Below are 19559 nucleotides of genomic sequence, written 5' to 3'. Positions count from 1 at the left end.
TGGTAGCTTTGAGATGACCTGTGGGTAGGTGTCATTTGCGGCATGTGCTTCACTTCTTCTCAGCTTGTTTCCTAGACCTTTTGTCCGATTAGACTGTGATTTTCTTCCAACTCACTTTAACATTGCTCCCCTCTTTTGCTGGGTTCTCCAACCAATCCCAGTTCACTCTGTTTCTGTTAATACATTATCTTTCAATTGCAGTTCATCTTTTCCTCAGCGAATTCAGACTGATTCCATAGATACCCACTTCTAACTTAGCTTTAGGATATAATCTTTCTCTTACAAACTGAGTGCGTGGGCAGCCAGGTGATGTAGACTGGTAAATCCAGATACACCTGCCCTTTTAGTGGAAAATGCTATTAACAGATTGACAGGAGCAATTGCGCTTCAACTGGCTGAAAGGATAGAATAGTCCGTATCTCCTCAGATGTGGCCATTTTCACTGCTCAAGGTCTGACTCTACCCTTCATAGAATCCCCTGGGCTATTTCAGGACATCTAACTTGTCTTAGGAGATACCGTTGCAGCTTGAAGACTCTATGACTCTAGACCAGTGGTTGGCAAACTTTTATTGTGTGGGTCCAGATAGTAAATAGTTTCAGCTTTGGTGACCCGAGGGTCTCTATTGCAACTACTCTGCTGTTGTTGTAATGTGAAAACAAACTTAGATAATATGTAAACACATGGGTTTGGCTGTGTTCCAAAAAAATTTTATTTTCCAAAATAGACAAGAGGCCAGATTTGGCCCTTAAGATGTAAAACGGTGCCCCTTCTATGTCTTGGAAGGCCCTGGTTCTAGACTGACCATTTTCTCATGGAGATATTCTGCAATCACTGGTTAACGAAGGGTAAGAAATGGGCAATATCTCACCCACAATCGCGAGCCCCCTGTGAGATAAAGTATGATGGAGTGGTTTGTGGCCAAGCCCTATGGGAGACACCGAAGGCTTACTTGGTTGGGGAAAGAGTACTAAGTAAGCAATTCAGAAAATCCCTGTTATTGTTGAGATTCTGTTAGCACAGTGGTTTTCAACCCTGGCTGCACAATAAAATTACCTGGGAGGTCTTAAAAATCCTGATGACCAGGCCTTACACAAAATCAGTTAAATCAGAATCTCTGGAAGTTGGGCTAGGCAGTAATTTTTAAAGCTCCCAGGTGATTACAATCTCAGAACTGTTGTGCTGGCTGTGATATCAGCCAGTTGTGAACGTAGTTCTGCCTCTTGGCCCAAAGCTTGCCCTAAAATGGTGCCTTCTATGCCTTTTTAACTGCATTATAGCTGAATTTGAATATATAGATATCTACATTTCTGTGTGTGTGTGTATATATATATATGTCTGTACAGTAGTGAAAGCTCTATAAATTAAATAAATTAAGGCTTAATAAATGTGGTTTGTCACCACATGTTCTCACTCATAAATGAGAGTTGAACAATGAGAACATATGGACACAGGAAGGGGAACATCACACACCGGGACCTGTTTGGGGGCTGAGGGCTAGGGGAGGGATAGCATTAGGAGAAATACCTAATGTAGACGAGTTGATGGGTACAGCAAACAACCATGGCACATGTATACCTATGTAACAAACCTGCATGTTCTGCACGTGTATCTCAAGTTCTTAAAGTATAACGTAAAGTAGAATAATAATAAAATAAAGTAAATAAATGTGGTTTGTAATTTTGCAGATAAGTTTTTTTCTTGTAGGAAATAGTTTGCATTCTCAATCTTGATTTTCAAGATACCATATTTCTTTAATTTAAACACATTTTCCCACATTGTCCACCTCACTTTTTTTTTTTTTTTTTTTTTTAACCATTTCTGAAATTAGGATGCATCATATAATGGAAATAAACATTTAATGTAGTTTTCCTTTTTGTACTTGTAGGGGATTACAAGTTTTCCCACAGTACACTTTATCTTTCAAGGTGATCTGACCTTCCTCATAAACAGAAGTTTCCTACCTACTGGGAACTGGAATAAATGCTTTCTATTTCAGCCAATAAGATGGTAAACTGATGTGATTCAACAATGTAAACAGCCCCTTTTGGTAAATGCTCACTCTTTTTAGATAAAATGGTCAAAAACAGGTGATTCGGGTGAGGATGTGTCTTATATGATCTCATGGTGGCAGATGTGGCCTTTGGACCCATGTGTTGACCTGTGGGCATTTAGTACCTATAGAGTGGATGGTCTGGAATACTCTCCTTACTGGCGACCTTTGAGGGAGTGACTAGTCCCATGGACGGTCATCTTGTGGGCACCTCTGTGCATTTCCTGATGTCCTTATATAATTTGTGGAATGTTCTTTTGCAGCTTGGCTAGGGTCTGTGGTTTCTGCAGATGCCTTAACTTCACTTTGGCCCTTGACAGTGCTTCAGATTCTAAGTCCCAGCTATATCCTCCATCCAGTGTCTGGCATTGTCTGTTCACCCTCAGACTCTACTAGATCACCTGGTTCTTCACCATGGTGAGCTCAGGGCAGGCCTGCTGATTTTCAACATAGCCTCATTTTGATTGTTCTTCATGGTATCTAGGATGTTCTGGGTTCATCTAAGCCCCATGGGAATCAAGATTGATTTAAGAAAGCTAAGCCAACCTTCTTTCTATCCATTTACATTGTGATGCTAAGATTATTCTGTAGCTACCCCTAAAGTTTTGTGCAGGGGATTTCATAAAACAATTTTCTTTCGAAGTATTGAAGAGAAATGAAATAAAAATTCATCTGTTTTCTGTGTTTCCCAACTAACTGTATTAGTTGAGAGCTAATACAGCTTTTAGTCTGGGTGAAGCCCAGAGAAGGCAAATAAAATGTGCCTCACCTGTTTCTGAGACCCTTCTTCCAATAGCCCAGACTTTTTTTTCCTGTCTGACCAGATCTTCTTTATCATAAAACTGTGATCTAGTCTATCAGATCTAGCTTCTGCTGAATGAGAGCAAAAATGATTTAGAAAATGATTTTCTCTTTCTGTGTTTTCTTCTACTAGTTTAATAATTTTTGGTCTTACATTAAGTCTTTAGTCCATTTTGAGTTGATTTTTGAATATGGTGAGAGATAGGGATCTCATTTCATTCTTCTGTATATGGATATTCAGTTTTCCTAGCACCATTTATTGAAGAAATGATCCTTTCTCCATTGAGTGTTCTTGGTGTCTTTGTCGAAAATCAGTTGGCTGTAGATGTATGGATTTGGTTTTGAGTTCTCTATTCTGTTCCATTGCTTTATGTGTCTGTTTTTATGCCAGTGCCATGCTGTTTTGATTAATATAGCTTTCTAGTAAACTTTGAAGTCATGTAGTTTGATGCCTCCAGCTTCATAATTATTTTCTTGCTTGAGACCTTAAGAAAGTCAGCTTTGAAACTCAAAGATGATCAATGGTATCTTTGTTCTGTCTGCTGTCTTTATCCCTAGACAATAGGTCTCTTGGCTCCACCTTGGTTATGGAAGGCTCACTATTGACAAAATATTATCCACATTTGCACTTTGAAGAGAAGTGATTAAACTGATGGTTTGTGTTGTAGTTGACAGTGTTTTAGAATTGAGAGACCATGGTAGTATCAAAGAAGGGACTTTGGGGCATTAAAGATCAAGTGCTGGCCAATTAGATTCAAGATTGGTGACTGATATTTAATTTTTTACCAAAACAATGAGACAAAATGAGTTTATTGACTTAGAGACAATTCTGACAAATGAGGTGGATACAACCCAATCAATCTTAAACTGAGTGTAAGTATTTAATTTGCTGATGATCTGTATTTAAATCATGTTTCAGTGGCTGTAAAATCTTCAACCCTGCAAATCTAATCACTATCTTTGATGATATTTCTTGCTTAATGTTTATCATCTCTCATATTCATCATGATGAGCAAGTATCTATGTATATTTTCTCCTGGATATCTTGAATAAAATGGAGTTTTGTGTTAGAAGAGAACAAGGAAGAGTAAATCCAACTGTCTAATGTAAAGGTGAAAAAGGAATCTGGCAGCAGATAATGGGAGGGAAATGCAGATAAAACTTTCTAAGTTTGTGTTGGCAAAGCAAACACAAATGACAGAATATTGGCACAGTTTATTCAATTTATGGTTGATAGGGTTGTAAATGATTATTAAACAATTCTGGAATACATAATTAAGAATCATAACCATATTCTACCATCAGTCACTGCTGGTAGTGGAATGCTACCAGTTGGGCTGGATGGACCAAGGGATTATGTGAACGTGTCTTAACTATTTCATGTGCGGTCAACTTAAGCTTTATTTTAGAGTCATCTTTGGTATGATTGGATTTTTTACTTTTTATTTTGTTTCTTTTAAACAGCCAAAGGTTATTGACACAAAAAAGTTAGTCTTTTCTTATTCAACACTTCTTTGAATCAGTACTTTCATAAAAATTATTGATCATTGATTTACCAGAATCATTAGTTGCTTGATTTAGGTATAAATTACAGCATGAATATAATTTCTCTTTAGTTTGCCTAATTTAATATCTTTATAGTTTTTCCTTCTTATGTTTGGAAATAACTTTTGTAGAAAAGGAGACTAGTTGATTAACATTACATTTTAAAAACTGAATTTGTCTGAATTTTTGTTCTCTATGAAACAAGCGTTTTTCCAACAAGCATATGAAAAAAAGCTCAACATCACTGATTGTTAGAGAAATGCAAATCAAAACCATAATGAGATACCATTTCAAACCAGTCAGAATGGCCATTATTAAAAAGTAAAAAAAAAAACAGATGCTGGAGAGGTTGCAGAGAAAAAGGAATGCTTACACACTGTTGGTGGGAGTGTAAATTAGTTCAGCCATTGTGGAAAATAGTGTGGCAGTTCCTCAAAGACCCAAAAACAACTACCATTTGACCCAGTATTCCCATGACTGGATATATAGTCAGAGTAATATAAATCATTCCACTGTAAAGACATATACACATACATGTCCATTGCAGCACCATTCACAATAGCGAAGTCATGGAATCAACCTAAATGTCCATCAGTGGTAGACAGGATAAAGGAAATGTGGTATATATACACCATGGAATACTATGCTGTCATAAAAAAGAATGAGATTATATCCTTTGTAGGAACATGGAAGGAGCTGGAGGCCATTATCTTTAACAACCTAATGCAGGAACAGAAAACCAAATACCACATGTTGTCACTTATAAGTAGGAGCTAAATGATGAGAACACATGGACACACAGAGGGGAACAACAGATACTGGGGCCTACCAGAGGGTGGAGGGAGAGAATCAGGAAAAATAACTGTTGGGTGCTAGACTTAATACGTACCTGGGTGATGAAATAATCTGTACAACAACTTTTCATGACATGAGTTTACCTATATAAGAAATCTGCACATGTACCCCTGAACTTAAAAGTTAAAAAACAAATATTAAATTTAGTTTAAAAAACTGGCATTTACCTAAATAATAGTAATGTTTAAAATGACAAAATCTACATGTGCTAGAATTAATATGTTAACAGTTGGGTTTCCTGAGAAATACTACACCTAATTGTTGGGGTTTCTCTTTTTTCTTTTTTTTTTTTTTTAGTATATATTTTATTGTGTTTTAGGTTTTGGGGTTTATGTGAAGAACATGCAAGATTGTTGCATAGGTACATACATGCCAATGTGGTTTGCTGCCTTCCGCTCCATCACTTATATCTGGCATTTTCCCCCATGGTATCCCTCCCCAACTCCCCACCCCCCACTGTCCCTCCCTTAGTTCCCCCCAACAGACCCCAGGGTGTGTGATGTTCCCCTCCCTGTGTCCATGTGTTCTCATTGTTCAATACCCACATATGAGGGAGAACATGTGGTGTTTGATTTTCTATTCTTGTGTCAGTTTGCTGAGAATGATGGTTTCCAGGTTCATCCACGTCCCTGCAAAGGACACAAACTCATCGTTTTTTATGGCTGCACAGTATTCCATGGTCAGTCCGGTGACTTCTCCAGTTATACATTGTTTTTAAGATATCTCATTCAATCTTTGATTTAAAATTTTTTTTCCCTAAACATGTTTAAAATTTTGGTAAGACCAACAAAACTACTGATAAGTGAACAATTAAATTGAAAAGGTAAGCTATATGAAACATATCTCCAGCTTTTACCTCTTTCAATTCCAGAATTGTATACTAGTCTCCACTTTAGCAACTCTAAAAGGCAAATTTAACATGGCTAATGCCATGGTAATCCATGAACTCTTGATTTCCCTTCCTACTCATGTCTCTTTACTTTCCTCATCTAAGTAAATATTGCCTCCATTTACCCAGCTGCTCAGGTCATATGCCAGAGAGTCATCCTTAATGCCATATTGCTTTCATAATCCATATCCAATCTGTGAGCAAACTTTGTTGACACTTCAGAATATACCAAAATTCTGTCACTTCTTAACTCCACCACTGCTTACTCAAAAAAGCCAGTGTGATCTTCACTTGGGCTATTGCAACGGCCTCCTAACTGCTTTCCCTTCTATTCCTCATCCCGTCCTTGCCCACTGTCTAGTCTGTTTTGCATAGAGCATTTAGAATGATGCTGTAAAATTCTGGGTCAGATCATGTTACTTTCCTGTTTCAAGCACTTCAGTAACTTCCAGTCATAAGAAGAGAATTGAGAATGTAGGTGGTGATCTACAAGGCCTGCACAATTTGCTGCCTCAATACCAACCTTCCTGCTGCTCCTGGAATACCACAGTCAAGCTCTTGATCTGCATTTGCTTCTTCTGTTTGGGATGTTTTCCTCCAGATATTTAAAAATGTCTTATTTCTCTATTTCCTTGGGTCCTTTTCAGTGAATCAGAGATACTTTCCCTAATACCGAATCTAAACTAGCCCTTCCCCTTCCCTCTTTATTTTCTTACCCTTCTGAACTTTTCTCATAGCATCTGTCAATACCTGCTATTGGCCAGGTGCAGTGGCTCGTACTTGTAATCTGAGCATTTTTGAGGCTGAGGCAGGCAGATCACTTGAGGTCAGGAGTTTGAGACCAGCCCGGCAAACGTGGTGAAACCCATCTCTACTAAAAACACAAAAATTAGCTGGGCATGGTGGCAGGCACCTGTATTGCTAGCTACTTGGGAGGCTGAGGCATGAGAATCACTTGAACCCAGGAGTCACAGCTTGCAGTGAGCCAAGATTGCACCCCTCCACTCTAGCCTGGGTGATAGAGTGAGACTGTATCAAAAAAAAGAAAGAATACCTGCCGTTGCGTTACACAATTACTTATGTATTTGTTTATTCTCTGTCCCCTCTCCTTAGAATGAGGCTTATTGCTGTGTTCTTCTGGCACAGTGTAGGTGCATCACCAATATTTGTTGAATGATGGAGTCCAAAGTTGTTTATATTTGGGTGGTAAGTGGTTAAGTAAAAACTGGAAGAAACTAATTTGGTGTTAGTCTCAGCATGTGGTCTTTTCCTAGTTGTGTTTAGCTCCATATTTATCCACAAGTAAGTGTACTTCTTGGATTAGGATATTTAGCTACAGCTGCTTATGCGTTTAACATGTAAATCTCTTTGCTTTGTTATGCCATCTGCGTGGCACAGAGAGCTGGTGGAATTGGAGAGGGATCTACATGTGCTTTGTTCTTGTCCCTCAATAGCTCTGAGTAATGGCTTATGTTAGCAGTGGTTGTTAATCTAGCAAACAAAACCCTAAATTATATTTTTAAAAAGGTTATGGTTGTTTTACACTTTTTGTATCATTTGTGGTAAAGATTGTTTTGGGTTAAATTGTGCCATTCCCCACCCCCAAATTCATGTATCAAAGCCCTAACCCCAGTGCCTCAGAATGTGACTGTATTTGGAGTTAGGGCCTTTGGATATAGAGGTAATTAAATTAAAATGGGGTCATTTGGGTGGACCCTAATCCAATATGACTGGTGTCCTTATCAGAAGAGAAGATGAGGATGTATGGGAAAGACACCATTGTTGTTTGCATACATGTGAAGACACAGAGAGGGGACAGCCATCGATAGCCAAGGAGTGAGGCCTCAGGAGAAACCAAACCCGTTGACACCTTGGTTTTGGACTTCTGACCTCCAGAACTGTAAAAAAATACATTTCTGTTGTTTAACCTAGGGGTCCCCAATCCCTAGGCCTCCAGCGCCAGTACCAGTTGAGTACCCCAACTGATGCCTGTCCATGGCCTATTAGGAACTGGGCCACACAACAGGAGATGAGTGGTGGGCGGGTAAGCAAGAGAAACTTCCTCTGTATTTACAGCCACACTGAATCGTTTGCATTACTGCCTGAGCTCCAACTCCTGTCAGATCAGCAGCGGCATTAGATTCTCATGGGAGCACCCTATTGTGATCTAGGTTGCTTACTCCTTATGAGAATCTAATGCCTGATGAGCTGTCACTGTGTCCTATCACCCCCAGATGGGACCGTCTAATTGCAGAAAACACAAGCTCAGGGCTCCTGCTGATTGTACATTATGGTGAGTTGTATAGTTATTTCATTATACATTACAGTGTAATAACAATATAAAGTACATAATAAATGTAATATGCTTGAATCATCCTGAAACCATCTACCCCACCCTGGTCTGTGGAAAAGTTGTCTTCCATAAAATAGATCTCTGGTACCAAAAAGGTTGGGGACCCCTGGCTTAAGCTACCCAGTCTGTGGTATTTTGTTTTGGCAGCCCTAGAAGACTAATGAAAGGATTGAAAAAATGAAAAAAATGAGTAATAAAAAGGATGTGCCTGCTCTTTTTATTTATAGTTTGAAAATGAATTATGGTAATCTGTCTTTTTGGGGGAGGGCAAAAAAAGACTGAATATAATATACTTGATCACTTTGAACTGATCAGACCCCAGCTAAACTAGACAGTAGATATAGCAGAAAATCCCACATTAAAGACTTCCTTTTAGTGAAAGCTACCATGTGCTATCACTAAACCCTTTCTTTTGGTAAACTTGTAGGAATTACTGAACATTGTGGCTCTTGGTTTAAAGGCTTCTAAAATGTATGGTTTCATTCATTTTGTATTTTTTTCATGAAGTCAACCACTGTTTATTTTTCCCAGTATACTGGCTCTGGGTTATTAGGATGAGTCAAACATGGCCCCTGTCCTTATTGAGTTCATGGTAGAGCAGAGGAGGCTATACGTTAACAGGTAATTAGAAGACAGTATAAGGAGCGATGGAAGAGCTATGAACAATGGGCTGTGAGGGGAGGAAGTCACCCCAGGTTGAGATTGCTGAACATTTCCTGTTCTGACCCTAACAAGCAGTTTTGTAGAGTCTGTGGTTGGACTCTACAAATAGATGAAAATGAAAATTTAGTCAGGAGTAAGATCAAAATTTCCTCATAAGCTATGCTAAAGAGTTTGGACTTTGCTTCCAGGCAGCAGGTAGCCTACAGGTAGTGCAAGTACCACAGATTTGAATTTTCAAGGGCTCTAGTGGGAATGTAGAGCTCATGTGGAGGCAGTGAGATCTCTTAGGAGAGGCTTCATGAAAGACTCAATGAGGGGCAGAATCATTGCACACACTTTTCATAATGATAGATTGGTAGATGGGGCAGGGATTGATTCCCTATTTCTGTGTCATGGATGACAAGGACTTGGAGAGGAAGATGAGAGAGGAGAAGCCCAGATGATCTCTGGGTTTCTGCTTCAGGCTAAAGGTGTGTAAATACTCCACCATCAGTATTTTTTACCTCTAACCTGAAGCAGAAACCTGAAGCAGAAACTTCAAGGTTAGAGGTAAAAAATACTGATGGTGGAGAGGCAGGTTGGTGGACAAAGACTTCTCTACTTTGGGGCATGCTGTGTTTCCATTTTCTATCACCTATTAAATTAAATATTAACTATTTCCTTGACTTTTATAACTTTTTATTCAAGATGTGATCTATTTCTTAGCCGTCTCACCCCATTTCCTGTTTTTACCCCATGGTTTGCCAAGTTTGACTATCTGCTACTTTTAGACAAAATAAATTTTTGCCTCTTTCCCTTTGCACACAGTTTTCTTCCCCTGGCTTATGTACCTCCCTTCTGTCTCTTCTGGTCGAAGATTATCTGTTCTTAAAGGCTCTTCTTGGAAGCCCTACTTAATCCTTGTGAATGTTTGCATTTTTGGCAGCACTTTCTTTGTACTTATATAAGGGTAAATAGTTATTATTCTGCCTTTTATGTTGTAACTAGTTGTGTATTTCTCTTATTGCCATATTGGAGCTTATTCGTATTTATTTCCTGAATACCTAGAGTATTATTTTGAACAAAATATGTGCATGATAAGTGTTTATTGGCTTGAAAGGAATTAAAAGAAAATGGAAGTTGGTTTGGGGGGCTGTTGAATGTTATCTAGAGGTATGAATTTTTTTGGGTTCTCAACCCTTTAATCTTCCTGTGTACTTTTGTTAATTCAGCCGGGTTGTTTTTGGTAGAAGTAAAAAAATAGTTGAAATTATCAGTGAATTGAAGAAGGGACACCCCCTCTCCTTGCTGAGACTCACAGTTTTTACTTTGAAAGATCACTGTTTTTACTTATCTATAGGCAGTTTTATTTTTCTACCCTTCTACTTTCTTTCAGAACCCTGTTGAAGTTTCAGCTAATTAACATAGCTTAAATGTCTTATACTTTATTTCATACATTAAAATTAACTCAAGGGAGCAAAAGTATCCCTGAAGGCTCCTGTGAGCTATTGGAGGAAGGTTAAAATTCAGAGTGGTTTAGCTAATAAATAAGAAAAGAGATGGCTGTTAACATGGCTTTTTTATTCTACAATGAGAGTAGAATTTTAAAAAATTGGAACTATGTTGGGAAGGAACAAGGTTATAGAATATAATTGTGTTACCCAAGCGTTGGCATTAAAAAAGACATTTCACAAAGCTAGCATCTGAGATGCTAAAGCAATTGTTGCACCGATACAACAAATGAAAGTAAGTCACAACATGTTCTACAGAGTCCCTATCGTATGCCAGTGTGGCTCTATATAATGACAGTTGATGGCTAGATTAAAAGCATATCAATTTAATTTTCAGCATCTTTAGAGCATCTAGAGAAGCACACCTGAATTAGGAAAATCTATAAAAACCATTTTTTCCCTTAATTTTAATATATAAATATTTTTACACACCATTTAAAATATATCTGGTTTTGTGGAATGTTAAACTTGTAGAATTAATGGAGTGGGAATTTCTTCTTTATACATTAGCTGAAACCTTTAATTTAGCACCATTTCAATGGAAGCTCCTTCCTGTAACTATGATGAAGGTGTGTCTTCGTAGCTTAGCACAGATTTACAGACTAACGAAAATAGCAAACCCAAGCTCTCTAATGCTGCAAGCTTGTAGATTTCCTATATGAGAGGGATCCCTAAAATCTGAGAAAGAGGGGAATGAGAGGGTTGTGTATCAGTGACAAAAGGTAAAGTTAGCAAGACAAGGGCTTGGACCGTACATTAGAATCATCTTCATTGCAAGTTCCAACTAAAGTTTTTATGTTACTTACAGAAATATAACTGATTTAGTACTGAAAAAGAAAATGAGGACACAGGATTTATTTTACAGGATAACTTGAAAGCTAATTTTACTGGTCGCTGGTATTCCTTCAAGAGGTGGGAGACCTTTTCAAGAAGCATATGCACCCTCCCATCCTCCCCCCTGGTGAGAATCATCTGCTATGGTGAGTCACAGTCACTGATAGAAATAAGTTACTTCTCTTAGGTGAGTTGGGTTTAAAGAATATACTTTCAGCTTTCCTTTTTTTCCAAAGAATTGTCAAGCCATGTTTACTTTCTGAAATAAAAGGAATGATTGAAAACATCACTTGACTTTAGTTTAATCAATATCAAATAACTGCATTGTAGTATTTTAAAAGAAGATGTAGGTACAAACAACTTAAAAAAGTGAATAACTTGCAAGTTGCAATTGCCTTTTTTGATGGAAGCACAGTGTTCTTATACAATGTTCTTTTCACATTTCTTACTTCTCTGGCACTTATTATAAGGAACAAAGCATTTCTGGAATGCTCATTTTAATTTCAAAGCCTAGGCTATTCTATGGAAAACATTTGGCGCATGGAGGATCTGAACAATAGAGGAGGAATGTGCAGTGGGAAGCATCATGAATTGCGGCACTTAAAATACATTCTGAGGGAAGATTTCAGACAATGATACTTATTCTTCATTTTAAACAAAGGTTTTAAACTAGGTGTTATAATTTGTCTTAATCTAGACAAATATCTTTTAACTCTCAATATATAAATTAGACTGAGAAGAGTGAGATATTTGCCTTTTGGAATTCGTGAAAACCCATGTAGTAAATCAGGTTTATTATTCTTCTTCTATAATCCATGATGAAGACACATGATCTATTTAGCTCCTTGTAAAGCATATAGAATGTGCTTTGTTAACTGCCTTTATCACGTTTAACATGGGGAGCCCCAAGAGCAAGATAAGCTTAGGTCCAGATAGAATACCTTTGTTAAGGATTCCCATAACCAATTTTCTGAATCCATGTGGGGAACAAACTAGAAAATATACATGAAATGCCAACAAATATTTGTGTCATATTACGCAGTTTACAAAATACTTTACCTCATTTGACCTTCCCCAGTCTTGTAGGATAATAGTGATTGTTCTTATTTTCTAAGAGAGGAAACAAAGGCCTACCACAAGACCTTCCACTCTGGGTGATGAACATGGAAATAAAGCAAATTAGAATGAAACAGAGGATCTGTTGAATAAGGGGAGGAGGGTAGGAGGGCAGACAAAAATGGTTTTCATCTACATATTTCCCACATGACTTATTAAGTCTGTTTTTAGTTTGTTGATGAAAACTGGGTACAGATATCCAAGTAAACAAACATCAAATGCTCCATAAACAACCAACAAGCAAAATCTCTGGAGGCTACTAAGCAGGAAGTGTTATGTAGTTTGCTGTCAAAGATGTGGTGCATGATTATTATGAGCCTCCACTGTTTCATGACTTGCAGCAGCTTAGCTTTCAATAGGAGTTTCAGGTCTTCTATTTTAAATATTAGATACGAGTTGTTTTTTTCCTTTCTCCCATTCCTCTACGATGGTGATTTTAAAGCTTTGTTTATAAAAATTTAATCCAAAACTTGTAATTGTGATCCAAGATTTAATTAAGAAATGGGTGGTTTTTTTTAATAGTATAATTCAGTATGATGTTTTTGTTTCCAAATACAGAAGCATAATTTTTATTTTTAAGTAATGTTCTTATTATGAGTTTGTTATTGTATTTAAGATTTGTTTCTTTCTTTTTTTGTTTTTGTTTTTTCCCAAGCTTTATTAAGTTAAAATTGGCAAATAAAATTTGCATATATTTATGGTATACCCTGTGATGTTTTGATATATGTATACATTGTAAAATGATTAAATCAAGCTAATTAATACATTTATCACTTCATATCCTTGTGTTGAGGAGTTTGTTCAAGTTTTACTACTGGAAGAATGCTCTAGAAGCCTGTGTATATATGTGCATTGTTTTAATTACAGAAACTTCATATAAAAAATATAGAACTCTGATAAAACAGTCAAAAATGAGAGAAGTAGAAATTTATCTCTAAAATATCAAATAATTGTAAAATAAAATTTATACCACTTTTTAGCCAGCAATCTACATTAAGAGGGAGCCAAAAATAATTATAATGAAGTCAGTATTAGTTTATTTAGGCTGAGAATAGAGATAACTAATATTAGGAGAGGGAGAAACATTCTGAATCATATAAAACAGTGGTTGCCTCAGAGGGCAAAGGCCAAATCCTTACTATGACCTACTTTCTTGCCTTTTGTAACCTCTCAGATCTGTCTCCTACACTTTCCCCTAACTCATTTGGCCTCTCAGACTGGTCCCAGTCAGTCCCCTGTTGAGGGGCCTTTCCTGACCACCACTCATTCCCACCCTGGCTCACTCTGTTCTCTCCCCCAACTTTGTTTTTCCTCAAAACATTTACTAAGCCTTACATTTTTTATTTGTTTATATGTTTATTGTATGCTGCCAATACTAAGAATGTAAACTCCATAAAAGCATGAAATGCATTATTTTTCCATCATCCAGAACAATGTAGAAAGTAGGTGTTCAGTAAATATTTAACACGGAAATGATCTGATGAGTGGGATAGTTGAAGAGAGGGACATTTTAATGTGTATATTTTGAAATTCAATCGCAATGGCTCTCACTTCTTTCCTGTCTTTGGTTGAGAGCTCCATGGTGGCCAATGCGCTGTTCTTGGTGCCATGACTTGACTTTTGCAGATTTGCCAACAGCACTGGAAATGAGTCATGTTACTATGAAATACAGTTGACTTTTGAACAACACTGGTTTGAACTGTGCAGGTCCACTTTTATTTGAATTTTTTTTCAATAAAAGTTACACCAAGTGTGCCTGCCTCTCCTGCTTTCCCTTCCACCTCCTCCATCTTTTCTGCCTCTTACACCGCTGAGGCAGCAAGACCAACCCCTCCTCTTCTTCCTCTTCCTCAGGAATATGAATATGATGAGGATGAAGACCTTTATGATGATCCACTTCTACTTATTGAATTGTAATTATGTTTTCTCTTCCTTATGATTGTTTAAATAATACTATCTTGTCTCTAGCTTATCTTATTGTAAGAGTATAGTTATATAGTACATGTAGATAAAAGATCTGTGTTAATTGACTATGTTATCAGGCTTCTGGTCAATGGTAGGCTATTAGTAGTTATGTTTTTGAGGAGTTGAAAGTTATACTCAGATTTTCAACTGCACAATGGGTTGGCGCCCCTAACCCTTGAGATGCTCAAGAGTCAACTATATTTCCTTTCGTTCTGGGCTGTAATATTCCAGGACTGTGTTCTCCCTTACAATTTGTCAATTGAGTACTTTGTATGTTTTCAATTTTAGGTTACCACACTTGTAAACTGTCCCCAGAACCCTTCCAACAGGAAAAAAGGACGTTCGAAAAGAGCCAGTGTTCTTCTAGCTTCTGTGGAGGAAGCAACTTGGAATTTATTAGACAAGGGAGAGAAGATTGCCCAGGAAGCGACAGTTCTAAAGGATGAGCTTACTGCTTCACTTGAGGAAGTTCGCAAAGAAAGTGAGTACTCTAGTCCTGATCAGGAGTAAACTGCATATCTTTAGGGTGTTAGTCACCAAATTAGATTTGTGAGTGTGTTGTTTTTGTTGGCTCCTGTTTTTCAATCTTTTGCAGAGCTGTGAGGAGCTAGCTGTGGGAGGCAGAGAGACTCATTAGACAGCTCCAAGGCTCGGTCCCACTGTGGGCTCTTCTTTTTAGTCGTTTGGTACCCCCAGGCAATTCCTCTTCCTCCCCCGCCTTGCCATAGCTTTTCCATAAAAAACAAAGAGAAGAGTACCCTTTTTTGGTCATAGAATATAGTGAGAAATGACTAATGAAGCTGAAGATTTGTCTATACATAAATAAATTATGAAGTTCCTTGTAAACAGTTGGGAAACAGAAGTTTCAGACCTGACCACCACAGAAGTACATTTTTAACTTTGCAATTTTCTGGAGGTTTACATTTCCTAAACTTTTTAAAAAATGCTTTGCATAAACTATGCATGAGCCAAGTTGCTGCTTTGTTAATATTACATAATAAAAGCATATATCTAATCTTTTTGAGATCTTTATGTATGATAATACAGCAATTTTCTAATGAATATAAATCTCATATGTAGGATAGTTTTAAAATAATTGCTGAATATTTTTTGGTTAGTAGAATGATTTCGTATATATCAGCTTTCTGCCACTATCTATTTTGGGAGGAAAAGGAAAGTTAAATTTTCTTGTTCAGCTTTGTAAAAGAGACTTGGGATTTTTAAATATTTTTCTCCATCAACCCCCAACATAACTTTAAGAAAATCAAGAAGTCTTTGCTAATTAAATAATTAAAATGAATATACTAGTCACAGTAAACTTTATGTCAAATGTATGATAGGGGATTATTTGTTATATACTTAAAAATTTTTATATTTACATAAATTTATTTTCTAAATAAATTTTATTGTGTAAATTTAAGGTATACAACATGATGTTATGAAATACACATAAATAGTAAAATGGTTACTATAATAAAGTAAATTGACATAGTCATCATCTCACAGTTACCCATTTTCGTGTGTGTGTAGGAAGAGCATCTAAATCCACTCATTTAGTAAAACTCCTGAATACAACATTATTAACTGTCCTCTTGGTGTTGTATGTTAGATCTCTAGAGTTGTTCATTCTTCATAACTGCAACTTTGTATCCTTTGATCTGAATTGGCCCACTTCCTCACTCCTGCCCCCAGCCCCTGGTAGATACTGTGTTATTCTCTATCTCTGTCTATGTGACTTTCTTAAACAAAGATTCTACATGTAAGTGATACGCAATAGTTTTCTTTCTAGGTCTAGCTTATTTTACTTAGCATGATGTCCTCCAGTTTCATCCATGTTTGTGGGTCTGTCCTGCAGACCCTGACTCAGCAATGGATGAATAATGTACACTGAAACACAGAATACAGTGAATGAGTGGGCTGGGGTGTCTGGGCCACTAACAGACACTCGAGAAGAGTGCTGTAAAGAGATAGCAGCTGCCGGCCCTGACCCGCTGGCCTCACTGGCCTTTATTCAGCACACATTAAAGACAAAAGTCTGAGTCAACACCACTAGAGGTTAAAGATTAAAGGACAGGCTCTGAGGCCTAAAGCAAATACCATTAGTGGGTAATATCCTTAGTCAACCTCCCCCTGAGAGAGCCATCTGAAATATCAAAGGTTAGTTTATCGGACCACATGTGTAAACACGTTATTCACATAAATTCCCCCACATTTCCTAGCTATTTGCTTTTGTTAATAACTAAAGGTAAAGGGGATAAGGCTGCATTCAGCTGAAACTTCTACTGAAACTATGCAGATTTCTTGGCCTTTCAAGAAGGTTTGTGACTATATAACTTTAATATTCTTTCCTTAATACTTTTGCCACCACCCTGACTGAACTCCTACAATTGTGACAAATGACAGGATCTCCTTTTTTATGTTGTATGTATAGACAAATTTCTTTATCTGTTCATCTGTTGATGGACGCTTAGGTTGTTTTCATGTCTTGACTATTGTAAATAATGGGACAGTGAATATGGGAGTGCACATATCTTTCTGAAGTGGTGATTTCCTTTACTTCAGTGCTATACCCGGAAGAGGAATTGCTAGCTCTTATGGTAGTTCAATTTCTCATTTCTTTAGGAACCTCCACACTGTTTTCCATAATGGCTAGACTTTGTTATATATGTTATATATAATTTATATTTTATAGATATTCTTCAGACAATATGTAGAAAACATAATGCACAAGATAGTTTGAAAGATATTTGTTGTTTTTCCTTGCTTCTTACCAACTCAGACCCACTCTGTCCTTGTTCTTGATCATCAGCTTCGTCACCAAGTCAATTTAGACTCTTCCTTTCATTCCACTGTTGCTTCCAATTAATGTCTAAGTTCAATGAACTTTTAAAAACTTTTCTAAAATTTTTATTTTAGGTTGAGGGTACATATGATGTCATATAGGGGTTTGGTGTACAAGTTATTTCATCAGTCAGGTTCAATGAATTTTTTCTCCTTGTGTCTCTCAGATCTGCTCTTTCTACTCTATTCCTAACATTGCTTCATGCATTTAGGATTATTACATTAGCCTTCCTCCATAGTAAAATCAAATGGATCTTTTAGAAATGAAAATATACTCATTTTACTTCTCTGCTTAAAATCATTTTTAGTAGCTGTTAGAGGATCAGGGGGACTGTCTTTTTCAATAAAATTCAAACTTTTAAACCTACCTTCTAAAACATTTCATGATTTGGCTTCTATCATTATCTTGCACCTCATTTCCTGTGACTGCTCCTGCCTCAAATATCCCTCCAAACAGGAACTTGCAGTTTCTTGAATGTTCCATGTTGCTTTATACCTCTGTGCATGTGTTACTAGCTACAGTTATACCTTACTTAACAATGTGGACATATTTGAGAAATGCATCCATATGGTATTTTGTCATTGTGTGAACATCATAGAGTATGCTTACACAAACTTAGATGGTATAGTCTATAACACACCTAGGCCATATGGTATAGCCTGTTGTTCCTAGGCTACAAACCTGTGCAGCGTGTTACTATACTGAATGCTGCAGGCAATTATTAATATAACATAGCAGTAAGTATTTGTATATCTAAATATAGAAAAGGCACAGTAAAAATACGGTATACAAATTTAAAAATGATATGCCTGTGTAGGGCACATACAATGAATGGAAGTTGCAGGACTGTAAGTTGCTTTGGGTGAGCCAGTGAGTGGTGAATGCCTAGGACATTACTGATTGTCACTGTAGACTTTATAAACAATGTACACTTAGGCTACCCTAAATTTATTTAAAAATATTTTTCATTCTTCTGTAATAAGTTAGACTTAGCTTACTTTATAAACTTAAATTTTTTAAAACTTTTTGTCTCTTGCAGTAATACTTAGATTACCACAAATACATTGTACAGCTGCACAAAAATATTTTCTTTCTTTATATCCTTATTCTATAAGCTTTATTTCTTTTCTTTTTTTTTGACACAAAGTCTTGCTCTGTCACCAGACTGGAGTGCAGTGGCATGATCTCAGCTCACTGCAACCTCTGCCTCCTGGGCCCCAGTGATTCTTCTGCCTCAGCCATCTGCATAGCTAGGATTACAGGCATGCGCCACTATGCCCAGCTAATTTTTTGTATTTTTAGTAGAGACAGGGTTTCACCATCTTGGCCAGGATGGCCTCGATCTCTTGACCTCATGATCCACCCACCTTGGCCTCCCAAAGTGCTGGGATTAGAGGTGTGAGCCACCGGTCCTGGCAGCTTTATTTCTTTTTAAAATTTTTAATTATTATTATTTTTTTACTGTTTAAAGTTCTCTACTAAAATTAAGACACGAATACACCCATTAGCCTAGACCTACACAGGGTCAGGGTTATCTTTATCACTGCCTTCCATGTTCATATCTTGTCCCACTGAAAGGTCTTCAGGAGCAATATCATGCATGGGAATTTTCATCTCCTGTGATAACAATGCCTTCTTCTGGAATACCTCCTGAAAGACCTTCTGGAGACTGTTTTACAGTTATCTTTTTTTTTTTTTTTTAATAAGTAGGAGTAGTCTAAAACATCAATAAAAAGTCAGCATAAGAGGTTTGTTTACATCAGCGTCACCAAAACCCACAGGCATTGCACTACAACGTTATTATGGCGATGAAGTCACTAGGCAATAGGAGCTTTTTGACTCTACTATAATCCTGTGGGACCACTATCATGTATGCATCTGTTGTTGATCAAAATGTTGTTATGCAGAATATGACCATATTCCTGTCACTTGGATTGTCTTTCTAATTCAGCCAGTTCTTACTCATGTAGCAAAGCTGATCCCAGGTCATCTTTTCCAGGAAGTGTTTCCTGACCCCTCGATGCTGATTTAGATGACTGTCTTCTGTGTCCTCACAGACTCTGAACATCTCTCATTCATGACACTGACCACCCCATACAGTAAACATTGATATACTTGTTTAGTAAATCTTGACTGTTAGTTAATTTATTGAGT

The 19559-nt window shown here is 37.2% G+C and overlaps 1 protein-coding gene across 4 annotated transcripts in view; it reads left to right on the top strand.

The window, feature by feature from the left end:
* CTNNA3 (catenin alpha 3) overlaps positions 1 to 19559 on the top strand; it is a 1791515-nt gene that overhangs the window by 96249 nt on the left and 1675707 nt on the right. For 3 of the 4 annotated variants that reach the window (XM_032252666.1, XM_032252665.1, XM_032252664.1), the window contains exon 3: positions 14852 to 15044. The exons of the other annotated variant lie outside the window; for it this stretch is intronic. In XM_032252666.1, the coding sequence (XP_032108557.1) occupies positions 14852 to 15044 (193 nt within the window). The remainder of the gene's footprint in view (positions 1 to 14851; positions 15045 to 19559) is intronic. 4 annotated transcript variants of the gene reach the window in all.

Source organism: Sapajus apella, unplaced genomic scaffold (genome assembly GCF_009761245.1).
Source record: "Sapajus apella isolate SASKATOON/1434 unplaced genomic scaffold, GSC_monkey_1.0 scaffold78, whole genome shotgun sequence".
NCBI lineage: Eukaryota > Metazoa > Chordata > Mammalia > Primates > Cebidae > Sapajus > Sapajus apella.
This window is presented reverse-complemented; position numbering and strand designations above follow the sequence as displayed.